Genomic DNA, 14,708 nt, shown 5'->3' on the forward strand with positions numbered 1-14,708 from the left:
CACAGCAACTGGACCGGCGGCAGCTTCAAAGGTGGTGGCCTCTTCAGAATTGGTGCTAGGGCCAGAACTTGTGGAGGTACATAGTGAAGTGGCATTAGTCAGGGCCACTGAATTTGCTACACTTGCAAAGACCTGGCTCATCACACAGGTTCAAACAAAGGGATGAGGGGCAATCTTCAAGAAGTCCAACATGGCCTGAGACATGTCAATAGATGGTGCTAGGAACTTATAAATGTTTTATCTCATATATTTTATATGTTCATATTCTGTCTGCTACCACTCCTCTTTGGAATTTTCACTTGTTTCAGTAGTTGAAATTACATCTGATTAAAATTAAGATTTTGTTGAGCAAAGTGTTACCACTAAAGAATTGTTATTCTCTAGTCGTATATTTGATTTATGTTTTATCCAATGGACTTTAGTGTTACAGGAAGTTTTATCCACATAACCTTTTTCACATGTTCAGCGTTACAAAGGCAAAAACTTTTGATTTGAAAATTTGTGCTGGTTTTAGGAAATGATAACTGGTTTCCTCTAATTAAATCTCCATAGTAGTCATGATTTAAACAAGGAAATATTCCTTATTTCTAGGACTCTAGTACTAATTGTGTTCTTTGTTGTTCTTAAGGCTTCGCCACATTATCTCTTACACTGGGTACTTTTCTGTAAGTGGTGAGGCACACTTCCATCCATTTTACCAAATTACAGTTTTGGCCAATCTTCTAAATCTCTGAATGGAGCATTATAATGTATTCCCCAATCTTTCACTTCTCTCATCTTAATTGGGTTTCAATAATTCCTTTTGTCAATGCTGTCTGCACAACTTTTTTCCTCTTTTAGCTAAAAAATCCCTCTTTTTTTCTAATTCCAATTAGCTGCCTTCGGATACAATCCTTTAAATCCTACACATTTGTGACAAAAGTAAATGTTTTATCAGTGGTTTTGGGTGGCAACTGTAAAATGTAAAGATTAGGTCGATACAATGGTTTTTGATATAGGGTTGTATGCCAAGTACCATGTATTTATTTTGTTTACCATGCACAAATGTAATTTTTATGGTAGTAATGGTTGCAAAAAAACTATTCCATAGATCTTCCTAATACTCTCAAATCAATCTTTCTTAAATATCTTAAATATTATAACTATATTGTCTTTCTTCTGACTGTACAACGAAAGATGTTCGGCAACTGAAGGCTGCTTCAATAATTTGTAGTTTATTCAAATTGCATTGTAAAAACATTTGCATCGGTTGGTGTGGCGCAAATTCCAATGAAGTGCTCGATGTTTGTAAATATTGTTTTCCTGGCATGGTAATGTTATTGAAATAAAAAATATAAGCTAACAGTTTTATCAAAACCACATTGTTCACTTAGAGTGTCAGATCATAGTAAATAGCATTCAACTGTGTCTAGTCCTCTTTCATGTGGTCTGATGTATAAAAAGAGTGTACATAATATTACATCTTTCTCAGTTTTTAGCCTTTGTCATTTAGTTAGAGAAATTAATAGTGCTCCTTGCAGATTTTCAAGTGAGGTCATGATTCCTTCCAGAAAGGTAAAAATATATTCTCCAATACCTTGTTGTATGGAGTTGATTCCAGAAATTGTTCTCATGGGAGGTTCAACTGCGTTTTTATGAATGTTTAGCAAATAACAATGCAGGAACTCTAGGATGTTCCATCAACAGGAATGTTTAAGGCTTTTCTGTGATTCAATCATTCTTTACAGCTTTTTCCAAGATCACTTCAATGATCCTAGAGCATAAATTTGTGGGTTCTTCTTTGTGTTTCATACAAGTGTTCCTGTTTGCTACGTGCTGTCAAAATTGTTTTAATTGAATATGGTGTTCATGATGTCTGGTGCTGTCTTTATTGGCTTGTTTTATAGTAGTCTCACGCCTTCTTCCAGTTTTTTTTTTTTTTTTTAAGTTTTAAGCTCTGTTTGACTAAGACCCATTTCCCTCTTGTTGTGAGAAAATCTGAACCAGTACAATTATTTCCTAGTCTTACTCTCAAATACGTCTAAACCTGTGTGACCTGTTGGTGTTTCAAAGTACAATTTCAGTTTAAATTCCTTATAATGATGTTCCTCTTACAGTTGCAGGTGTTCAGTAGCAAACAAAAAGAAATCAATTTCTGCTTTCTAACAAATTTAGATAAATCAATCTTTGCCACACAAGCCGTTGTAGGTAATGTATGTGCAAATGACAATCCTGTTTCTAGTACCTTTGTTTCACTGATATAGGTTATCTTGATATGTTAATCACTAAGCTACTTTTCATTCTGTCTCTCCGTGTCTTCCTTTAACTCTGTATTTCCCCTACAAAATAAAAGCAGAGATCTTCCTTGACACTCCAGATGTAGTTGGACCCTCCGGCTCTTCAGTGTCTGATCCTTTACTTGATGGCTGTGAATCATATGTTGGTGTTTTAGAAAACACCTCCCTATTTTCCAATGATGCCAGTGAAGTGGAGGAACTTTGAGATGTGTGTAACTGTTCTCCTGTCAACAGAGAGTAATCCACCCATGTGTTCATTATATTGAAGTTATAGTCTTGTGCATTCCTTCAAAATAATCTTATTTTATGTTGTTTCAAATTGTTCTTGAAAGAATCTAATCTGATTTGTTTCTCAACATTATTTTAGAATTCTCCCTTCATTTAGGTGTGTGTTGTGTTGGGGTTTGTGTATCAGTCTGGTCTGGTGGGGGGAAACTGTAAATGGATTGTTAGTACGTAATGCAGAATGCCAGTGTTTGAAGGCAGGAGAGTTCTGTGATGATGACAGAAGGTGCAGAGGTACTCCAACGTCCTACAAACCGTACCAGGGATTTTATATACTAAAATATTTAACCAAACTTGGAACTAGAAGTCTTTGTATAATTTGGCAACGAGTTACCCTGGTGCGTGAATCCGGTGTGTGGTTCATCATCGTGAGAAGATTGCAAAGATGTCTCAGCCATGATAAATGGACATCACAATCTTAGAGACATTTTGGTAGTTTGCATGACAAAATAATGTGTGTCCAAATAGTTATGCATGCGGCTAACTCAAGTATCCAAGACAATCTTTGGCCTAGAGAAAAGTCTTTGTTACCTGATGTTATTGACATTGTAAAGAGGATGGAGTTATGGAGCAGATGTGCAAAAGCTTTTTTAATGAAGAAGAAAAGTGTATCCAAGACATTACTGGTGCTTGTTATATGTGTGGACGTTCTGGTCATCTAGCTAAAGACAAAGGTCATCATGCACATAAATACAAGTGCTTAAGTTGTGGATTGATTTGACCTCTTTATAGAGTTTGCCGTAAGGAGAAAACAGTGAGAATTTGTAAGGCAACTTCAACTTCAGATTCGGAAAGTTCAGAGGATATGAGTGCCAATCTATGTGTTCTGAATGTGGATGACGTGAATGAAATGTGTGTGATATGACTATCGGTGGGGTAGGTATAAAAATAGAAGCAGATTTGGGGCCACAGTATACTACTGTGAATAAGAGTTTGGATAAAGGTGCTTAATTCTTAATTGGGAAAATATCTTTCTCCGTCAGACATTGCTCCTAAACATTTAACAGGGAAAAGCATTGAAGATCTAGGATTCAGGAAACTCATTTTTAAGTTCAAAGGAGGGGAAGCTAAATGTAAACTATATGTCTCAGTCTTAGGTCATTCAGTTTTAGGATGGAAGGATTTTGGGAAGTTAGGCATATTGATGGACCCGATTAGTCCAGAGCCAGTTCTCTAAGTGCAATCCATGTATGATCATGGACAAGACATTTTACTGTCATGTCCTAAAATCTTTTGGAGAAAAATTGGTAAGCTAGTAGGGTTCCAACATAAGATCATTTTAAGGTCAAATGCAGTACGATGTGTACAAGGTGTACACAAGGTGAGAAACATTTCTTCCACCATTAGGGATGAGATCCAGAATGAGATAATGAAATTGCAACCAATACACATAATAGAAAAAAGTAGAATCTTCGGGATAGGTTTCTTCATTAGTTGTGGCTTGGCAGGCCAACTGAAAATTGAGGTTATGCGTTGACTTGACGAAGCTCAATAAGAATATTCAGGCATACCAGTTTCCACTTCCCAAAATTAATTAAATGCTGGCTTTACACAAAGAAATTAAATACTTTAACACGAGTGACTTTACTGCAGCATCCTATCAGGTAACTTATATCCAGATAGTAAACATTTAACTACCTTTGTAATACCTTTTGGGTGCTATCAATTTTCAAGAGTGTCTTTCTGATTGGCATCAGCAGCTGCTATGTTCCAACGTTTAATGTACTAACTGTTCAAAGGAGTGAAAAACGTGATGTTTTTCAAGGATGTTATATTCATAATGGGGAGGAACAAAGCAGAGCATGATACCAACTTAGCATGTGTGCTGAATATTCTGTAAAAAAAAAAAAAGGTCTACCTGCAGAAGACAGTGAGTGTAAATTTGCTAAGCAGAGTGTGATTTATCTTGGGCATGAAGTAAGTGGTGATGCTCCCACTCCTGAGAAAAAGGATGATGGCAGATCGTTTATTGGCCAAGTTGAATTTTAATCAAAGTTTGTTGAAACTTTTTCAAGCAAAATGCATCGGACAGGTACATTTTTCAAAATTAAGAACGCATTTGAATGATCTAAAGAGTGTCACTGAGCATTGCAGGAAGTTTTTAAAAAAGTGCAGTCACCACAGATGCAAATGATAAAGCTATTGGTCCAGTATTGCCACAAGTGGATGATTTAGGAAAATAATGTGATTTCATTTGGTTCATGATCTTTAACTTTATCAGAGAAAAAACTACAGTTATTGAACGTGAAGAATTAGCCTGTGTGGGAGGTTTACAACATTTAGGCAATATATTTGGAGCACACATGTAATGTTTCGTACAGATCACAAACCTTTAACAAAGATACTTACGACAAGGGGTTTGTATAAGGCATCTCTGGGCTTTACTAGGTTATCAGTAAGATTGCTGGGTTATAACTATGTAGTGCTATACAATCCAGGTGTGAAAAACTGAATGGCAGATTTAAGTTGCATGCCATTACATATGAAAAGCACACCTAAGAATGATGATGTGGATAAGTGTTGTGTAGCTAATGTTGAGAGTGACATCAGTAGTATTTCTCCAGAAGAGTGGGAATGTGCATGTAAAGAGGACAAAGTTTTGCCTGAAGTGGAGAGGATGCTTACCGAGGGATGGAAAGAAAAAAAAACATGTAAAGAAAGATTTAAAAAATTTTGGGGGGGAAATTGGACATGGGCTGTTGGTCAAACAAGGGGAAATCATTCGGACTTGGAAATATGTTCCACCTGCTGGAGCGAGGATAAAGTTATTTGATACTTCTCATAAAGGCCATCTAAATACTTGAAAAGCTAACAGAACAGAAGCTTACATTGGTGTTCGGGTTGGATTCTGCTACTGAAAGGGAAGTGAGATATTGTTTACATTTTAGAATTTTACCAAGGTAAGAGTTACCTTCAGACAACCTCCAAATCCAATGAAGAGTCCTGAGAAGCCATGGAAAAGTCCTGGAATAGACATAATAGGTCCTCTTGTGGTTGACTGTAGTCAGAAGTATTTGATTGTAATCATGGATAAATGGCAAGAGGTCCGGATTGTGAAGAAGGCTGATTCTAAAGCTGTTGTAACATTCCTGGATAAAGTGTTAGGTGGAAGGTTTGCCTAAGTGTATTGAGAGTGACAATAGTCCTCAGTTTATCTCAGAAGTTGTAAAAACGTTTTTGGGTTAACGGTGTTAAGCATAAAACTACTTTGGTGCATCATCCAACAGGTAATGGTGCAGTGGAGAGATTTAAACATGTACTCAAGAATTCAATACAATTACTCATCAATAACAAACTGGACTGGAAGAAAGAGTTGTACTGCATGTTGTGGGCATATAGAATCTCTCAATGTAGTACCACTGGTTGCAATACATTTAAGTTAATGAGAGGGCCTACACCGTTTTCAAAAGATAATCTGTGTTGAATGTGGAAATTATAGGCAGTGGACTGGTCTTCAGAGAAGAGATGTGAATCTAAATGTTGGAGATTGTGTGAGAGTGAAAAGAGGTGGTTTGATGAAGGAAGGACAATCAAGGTTCTGAGGACCTTTGTATGTGACAGAGGTACTGTATAATTCTATGTGTTTGTCAGATGGAAAGGTGTGGGATTTAAGTTGAGGTTCCAAGTGTGGGAATAGGTCTATGACTTGCCCTCTGACATCCTATAGTGATGATGAGTGGTGAGGAGAAACCAAAATACCACTCTAAAGAACAGTGTTAAATCTAGTGATACACAGAATGAATTGCCACAGGAGATTTTCGATGTGAAGTCTCAGGAATCACAAGTAAGGTCACAAAACATCGAGGAGGACGGGTCTCAAAGTGCCGGAGGAACAGGAAAGAGAAGCACAAAGGAATTTCCTTAGAGAAAGCTACAAGGAAGGAGGGAGGAAACAGGAATTATAAAAAGAAAATAAGAAAATGAGCAAGTCTGGAAGGATTGTTCGTTAACCTATGACATTTCAAGATTACAGCTGTGCCTACGCTGTGTTTAATATACATTTACCATTGGGAAAGTTTGGTAATCTTATGTTTAGCAGAAGCACTTTTATTTTAGTGGTTAGCATTTACTTAGTTTTACTTTAGTGAAGAAAAGGGGATTATTGTGTTTGGGTATGTGTATGGGTTTGGTCTGGTGGGGGAACCGTAACTGGAATGTTAGTATGCAATACAGAATGTTAGTGTTTGAGGACAAGAGAGTTCTGTGAGGATGAGCGAAGGGGGCAGAGGTTTTCCAATGTCCTGGACACTGTACCAGTGATTCTATATAATAAAATACTAAACAAAACTTGGAACAAGAAGTTTTTCTACAGTGTGCTTGAAGTTGTATCTTCATTTCACCAACTTCTTTATTCAGTTCATGAGAACTTGGCAATGTTCTCTCCTGAGGAGCAAGATTATATCAAGTGAATATTTGTTAATAATCACAAATCAATCCTTCCAAAATATTTTCCAGCCTCAGCTGAGAAGGTTACGGAGGTCCAAAGGTAATTTTAATTCTCTTAACATTATGATAAATTGCAAAGGTTGTAATATGTTTTTATTTTATTTTTTTGGTAAGAACATTCAAATTCAAAACTGTGAATATTCGTCTCTGGTTTATTTGCAGCTGTAACAGTTTATGTGGGTTTCTATTAATTAGTCCTAAAATCTATTGTGAATCGTCTATATCGAATGCTAATGAGCTAGCGTAATTTCTGCGCATGACATTCAGTTTTAAACATAATAGATGCAGAAATTAAAACAACTGAAATCCTAGTCATTCAAAAGAGTTTGCCAACTGGTTCCCTCGATATGAAGAGGATACTATGCAAATCTGATCAGAGATAACAAGGTATTGCGTACTAAAACAAAACATATCGACCCAAGGAATTTTACAACTTAGGACATTACAATCTGCATTTGATTCGTAAAATGTGCATTTATATACATTTACATGGGCAAAACTACCTTTAACGCTAAAGTTCTTTGGAGTGAAAATAAACCTAGTATAAAACAAGCAAACATAAATTCTCCAAAGGGAACATATTTTGTTCAGCAAAAGTAATCTTAAACTGTATTGATTCCAGATTAAAATAAGTGAACATTCAAATAGGAGTGGCTAGATGGAGAGAATATTAACATTGTGAAATATGTTCCATAAAACATTTACCCAGTTGATCAAATTGATAGGCAAAGGTTATTTTCCATTCACTACAAAGGAAATGGTCCAAAGACTTCTGCCCAGTAACATCTGATGGGTATGACTTAAAAAGGATGTGTGGGTAGAGTTCAGCAAGAAGGCTGTATTGACACCAGAGATGCTGAGACACCGAGTGGACAAGGAGCGGGGAACTGGACTCACAGGTTTGACAAAATCTTTTCTGGTGACTGGTTTTTTAAAGCTGTTCTTATGCTAAAATGTGAAAGTGAATAATATATTCATTTTATTTTCAGACCATGGCGCTGGAATACTCCTGTAGAAGAGTATCAGTTATGTAATGCACAGGGTGATATGTCTGCAAATCACGTGGAATTTGTGAAATAAATTCATAGGTTACAAAAGTAACAAACATTTAAAAAAATCTTTGCTGGAACTTTTGTTGTGTAAGAGAACTAAAAAGGGTCTAATGCCTATTGAGCACATGCGTGAGATGAGGAGGGAGTGCATTTCTCTGATTACTCTTTAGATATGGCTTTCCCCTAGACAGACACTATATTTGAAACCTTGAACACATGGGTTATTTGTGCTTATGTAAGCTCTCACCTGGAAATTCTCTTAAGCCCAATATTACTAACATGCTTTCACAATTCTGATTATTCCCATGCGACTCCTTTCTTGGGCACTTACCGGTTCAACAAATTCAAACATCTTTCTCTCTTGAACTTCCTGCACCTGGAAGACATATTCCAGAGAGACTTCATAGAAGCGTTGCCGCACCTGGTCAACTTGACTGTCAGCCTGCAACAAAGGGTACGTTTGAGGCAAGTTTAGAGAACTGCAGATTATTAGCATTTCAGATCAAGCATTAACATGATTGGTGCCAGAACACACTCCAACTAGGAGACAATCGACGTTTTGAATTCCCTATAACAGTATTCAGTTCTTAAACGTTTTCAAACATGTTAAGGCCAACTTAGACATGTGAAAAATCACAGTATGGAACTGTAAAGTGGAATCTTTGAGTCAAAGAATAAGGAATGGCGGGGTTTTCTATAGGCAAATGGAATTTGATACCTCAGAAATTCTGACACTGTAGTCTAATTTTCGTTCAAGCAAATCTAGAACTGGGATGGGTTTATGGTGTCCCTTAGGACATCCATTATTTAAAGCAAACACTCACAAACTTGTATTCGTTAACAATTTAAGGACGTTTCCTCCATTCAAACACTTGTAAATGTATTCCTGCTAAGGACACACGAACATGTTTTCAGGTTCGGAATTTTGAGGAAACACCATTAAAATAATATGAGGTGTAAGAGAAGGGGTTTCCCCAAAATGAAAATGATTCCCTAGGCAAACTAGGAAAAAAAGGTTAGCAAGTGCAAATATACTTTTGCATCGCATTTCCATATTTCGAAATTTGCACGAGTTTACATTTCTATACGTGGTATCAGTTCTGCATTTGAGTATTCCTGGAAATCTGCAGCAGCTGCATTATTTCCAAAAGTACTACTATAATTCCTTCAGAATTCCCCAAAATATGGAATTGTATTCTAAGCATAGGAGTTAATCTCCAACTTGTATTTTTTTTAAAACGTCGCATGGGCCTCAATCCCCATGCTAAGGTGTCTGGAAACAGAGCAGAGGTTGTGTGTTCCAGAGCATGGGTGCTAGGAAGAGCTGTCACCCACAGAGGAGCGTCACAAGGGGTGCGTGTCCTGTAGGAAAGAAAGGCCATAGAAGTGAACTCTATGGTGCATAAGGTGAACAAGGCTTAAACTCAATGTATTTAAAACAGGCATCCAATTAAGCTTTTCTTTTTAGCACTTTGACTGAAGGTTTCTTTTTTTTCTTTTTAAATCATAGAGCAATCCTCAGCGGGGGGACGAGACAAGTGTGCCCACTCACCCCCCCCCCCTCTTGTTTGCCCTAGTGGTGAAGCCCTTGGCACTGATGCAGAGACGGAACTGTGCCATCACTGGTATTCCATTTGGGGGTAGACAGCACAAACTCAGTCTATTTGCAAACAATATCCTCCTCCCCAACTCTTTACCTGCACTGATGTTCACCCTAGACTATTTCAAAAAGGTATCCGGTTTTAAAATAAACAAGGACAAATCATGAATGCTAAATCTCATGGTCAGCCAATAGGAAGTACCAGCCTTGAAGGCAAACACATCATTCCAATAGGCTTCAACATCCTTGCGGTAGCTTGGCCTTCGGATTAGCCCCCACCTGGTGGACTGGTCTTGGACAAGCTGGATATCTTGTCTCAAAGAAATCTTGAATAATTTGAGGAGATGGAAAGAGCTCTATCATGGCTAGGTAGGATAAAAGTCAATAAAATTAACTTACCCTGACTGCTCTATTCTTTCTAATCTCTTCAACTTACAAATGAGAATAAGAACACTCATATGAAATTAAATATAGCTCTGTTAATTAAATAAGCTTTTAATTCTCCATAGAGAAAGAGGAATACTAGCCTGCCCTAACCTCCTGTAATACTACTGAGCTGTCCACCTTCCATTCATCTCAGAATGGACAGTGAGGGAGAGCAAGAAGCATTGGTTCCATATGGATCGGGCTGTCACATGCTGCCTCTATTAGACCTTGCATAGTTATGCCTCACAACCTGCCCCAAAAGCACACAAGTTGCTACACCCACGAAAATGGTCCTGGAAAGGGTGCTGTTTGATTCACAAGGACGGGGCCTGGACACATCTCAGGAAGGAGCAGAGTTGAACTTTTTGGTGCACATATCACTGTGAGTGACATCAAGGTGTGAACTCTAGTCACTCCCATGACCTGTGTTGTGCGACTATGCATTTCAGAGTCTCTTCTGCTGCGACAGGCGGCTTTTCAGGAAGAAGAGTGTGAGGAGAAACATGTACTTCAAAAGAAGCAAAGACCATACATAAAACTTGAAAGTTCCAGACCCTAAATCACATTTGGTGTCTGGAAAAGGACTATTAGAAGGGGGGGGGGCTAAGAATCCAAAAATTGTCAACTACCAAGCAGCCAGACGAGCTGTGTGAAAGGGGAAGCTATGCAGGACTTCTGTCTGTGACCCGGACTGGGGATAAGGGCCTGCTAGTCTCCCTGCTTGGTGAATGGGCACCACCCAATGAAGTCAAGACTGACTTCTGTGGTCCTTGGAGCACCAGGGCCAGTCTGCTTGCCAAGACCAGGTTGCCTTGTGAGGGAGAGGAGAGTGTTGGAGGGAACGAGGTCCAGTAAGAGAGCCCTGTCGTGTGAACTCCTGGTGTAAGGTGTGAGTAGACCACTGCTGCACAGATCAGGTTTTTGACTACATACAAGAATGAATCATGATCCCCATATGCCAGAAGAGGGCTGCAATGAAGATAGCTGAGTAAAAGTCTCATGAGTCAGGAGGATCAATAGTGGAAAAGACTGCCTTGGGATCCGGGCAGAACCTGTATTGTAGGAGGGGCCGCCACTGTAAGGACTACCTTGTGGTAAGAGCTGAGGCTGTGTGCCAGTGATGTGGCAACCCTATATATCAGGAGGGACTGCCAGGAATAATTGTACCATGTGGATCATATGTGAGCCAATGAACTATGAACAGCGGTGACCGGTGGGTCATCAGGAGCAACAAGAACTGTAACTGTACCGATCCCGTAGATGGAGGATGCTGTGGGAGCATCTAAAACTCAGTGGGTTGGAGAACAGGAGCATTTGATTCACTAGCCTGGTTCCCCATATTCACTCTAACCCTTCTGGGTGCATGGAAATTTACCCCACAGGAGGAGCATGAAAACACTTCTGATCGCAGCTGGATAATGACTGTGTAGGCAAAGGAGAGATCCTGCGCTTGCCGAATGCTGCTGCGACATCCACGTCTAGCTGACTCACTTGAGCAGGACCGGAGCTGTTGAGAGTGCCTAGGATGGGGCACCCTCCAAAGCGCTGCACGCTTCCTGCAGTCCATGGTGGAGTCGCTCCTGAAACTTTGCAGCACTAAGACACTTTGGACTTTATTCGAAGAGTCAGAGTGGACTCTTGAGATAAGGCCCGCTAGTGAGCATTCCCGGAATGTGGCCAAAAGTTAATTGGGAATAACATCTATCACATTGTTAGGAACGGTAGGACAGGGGCTTGCCAATGAAACACAATAACCCTGACTACAAGGCAAACATGTGCTTGGGTTCCATAGTAGGTTGGGCCTTGGGCCATTGGAAATAAAAGACTTCAACACCCACAGTTGGGCCCAGAGCCAGGGCCTTCTGAAAGGAGTTCTGACACCTTCCATGTTCAGATGCTGTGGCAGTAAGTCTGTGACGTATGATACGTTTTAGTGTTTGGTTGTGCAGATCCTCAAGCATCTCCAGAATTGCACAATGGTATGACATGGTTATGAACCTAAAGTCTGAATTCTAGGGTAAAAAAAAAGTTAATGAAAAAGCTGTAAAAATAAGTAAGAAGCTCCAGTGAAGTAGTTGTCTTCTGGGATGATAGTTAATCTGAACAACAGAGTGCCAAGATTGTGGAGAACATTTTATGGAAGTAGGATGGTGTAAAGTACCAGTGGAACATGATTTTGTAGGCAGATTCTCTCTGGGGGTACTCCATATAGTTTTGGGTATGTAGTGCCCGAGCTTTTTCCACTCCTTTGCCTCTATGGTCATTCATAGGCCGGTATCCCATCGAACTTGGTAGGGATGGGGTCACAGGTTTTGAAGCCCGTATCACTTTATAGGTTCTGCAAACTAGCTCCTTTGCCTTTCAATGACACGCAACGTCCAAGTGGAATGAACAGAGTACATTTTACAGCGGGCACAGAGGTATTTGTCCTGGTAACCTTCCTTCCTCCGCAGTTACTGCTCATCACTTCAATGAAACAGGACACATTTAGTTTGACAACAGAAAAAGACCGCAAACATTCTCGCGAGGGCTCGTGTTAGGTGGTTTCCCCCTCCAGTCCTCCATTTGTGCTCCAGCTGCTACTCTCTGGTGGGATCTGCAGATTCGTGCATCCAGAAGGTAAGCCCCTGATCACACTGACAAATGAACGTCCTGGGTGTAGGGTTTCACGATTGCACCATCTGTGTTATGTTCTATCTGAAAATAAAAGGCAGAACAGTCTACCTCTAAAGAACCCTACGGTGAGTACAGTAAATGTATTGTTCACGTAAGTCTTACTTAGATGTAGAAAGGTCTCTTTTAGGGTGGTCCTGTACAGTATCACCGGTACATAATATATTACATAGAAAGGGTATTAAAAATCTGGGCTTACTGTTGTCCAATTATTTCATTGCATTTGATTCACTTCTGTCCCAGTAGTTTAGTTACACTTATATTATATTTGTATTTAATACAGAACAGGATGTGGTAAGACTATGACGGCGTATACAAAGTGACGTAAAATATGCACAGTGAAAACGCTCGAAAACGTCTACTGCTACCAAGGAAACGTGATGGGTAAGCATTGCTTTTCCACAGAAAATGTAAATGAAATGCTGACTACAGCAACACGTCCGTCCACTACACGGTGTTAATTAAGCTCAAGTGGGAACCAGTAGTGATTTCATCTGCCGCATTAAAAATTACACTTTGTGCGCTCATCTAAGGTGACGTTTTAACGCTGTGACTCGAGTGCGTTGTGAGTTAACTATTGTAACAAAGAGGGTTCCCTTTTTTGCAATTTGGTCGTCATGGTGCAATCACTACCAACCCAATCTATAGTGCCCATAGGGAAATCCCAATTCAGTAATGTCACCGAGTTTAAATCATTCAACTGTTAGGAGGCAAAGCTCCACCAGCGCATGCCACAAGGTAGCGCTGCTGCCTTTGTTAACAGAAATAGTAAGGTAACAGTTCGGCTATATTACCAGAAGACAGGAACTCGCGTGCAGCAACACTAAGGCAAAGTTAATGCGAAACAATTTTGTAGAGGATTTGCGGCTATGACTATTAAGATGATTTAGTGAGCCTTTAAGAATGTCCAAACTGCACTGGTACTTTTATAAGGAATTCTGAAAAAATTGTCTTTCACAAATACAGGGAGTGCAGAATTATTAGGCAAATGAGTATTTTGACCACATCATCCTCTTTATGCATGTTGTCTTACTCCAAGCTGTATAGGCTCGAAAGCCTACTACCAATTAAGCATATTAGGTGATGTGCATCTCTGTAATGAGAAGGGGTGTGGTCTAATGACATCAACACCCTATATCAGGTGTGCATAATTATTAGGCAACTTCCTTTCCTTTGGCAAAATGGGTCAAAAGAAGGACTTGACAGGCTCAGAAAAGTCAAAAATAGTGAGATATCCTGCAGAGGGATGCAGCACTCTTAAAATTGCAAAGCTTCTGAAGCGTGATCATCGAACAATCAAGCGTTTCATTCAAAATAGTCAACAGGGTCGCAAGAAGCGTGTGGAAAAACCAAGGCGCAAAATAACTGCCCATGAACTGAGAAAAGTCAAGCGTGCAGCTGCCACGATGCCACTTGCCACCAGTTTGGCCATATTTCAGAGCTGCAACATCACTGGAGTGCCCAAAAGCACAAGGTGTGCAATACTCAGAGACATGGCCAAGGTAAGAAAGACTGAAAGACGACCACCACTGAACAAGACACACAAGCTGAAACGTCAAGACTGGTCCAAGAAATATCTCAAGACTGATTTTTCTAAGGTTTTATGGACTGATGAAATGAGAGTGAGTCTTGATGGGCCAGATGGATGGGCCCGTGGCTGGATTGGTAAAGGGCAGAGAGCTCCAGTCCGACTCAGACGCCAGCAAGGTGGAGGTGGAGTACTGGTTTGGGCTGGTATCATCAAAGATGAGCTTGTGGGGCCTTTTCGGGTTGAGGATGGAGTCAAGCTCAACTCCCAGTCCTACTGCCAGTTCCTGGAAGACACCTTCTTCAAGCAGTGGTACAGGAAGAAGTCTGCATCCTTCAAGAAAAACATGATTTTCATGCAGGACAATGCTCCATCACACGCGTCCAAGTACTCCACAGCGTGGCTGGCAAGAAAGGGTATAA

General features: G+C 39.8%; 1 protein-coding gene across 2 annotated transcripts in view; it reads right to left on the reverse strand.

The window, feature by feature from the left end:
- ARHGAP26 (Rho GTPase activating protein 26) overlaps window positions 1-14,708 on the reverse strand; it is a 1,945,875-nt gene that overhangs the window by 1,504,825 nt on the left and 426,342 nt on the right. For both annotated transcript variants that reach the window (XM_069244698.1, XM_069244699.1), the window contains exon 6: window positions 8,391-8,501. In XM_069244698.1, coding sequence (XP_069100799.1) covers window positions 8,391-8,501 — 111 coding nt within the window. The remainder of the gene's footprint in view (window positions 1-8,390; window positions 8,502-14,708) is intronic.

The sequence above is a fragment of the Pleurodeles waltl genome, chromosome 7 (assembly GCF_031143425.1).
Source record: "Pleurodeles waltl isolate 20211129_DDA chromosome 7, aPleWal1.hap1.20221129, whole genome shotgun sequence".
In the NCBI taxonomy this organism is placed as follows: domain Eukaryota; kingdom Metazoa; phylum Chordata; class Amphibia; order Caudata; family Salamandridae; genus Pleurodeles; species Pleurodeles waltl.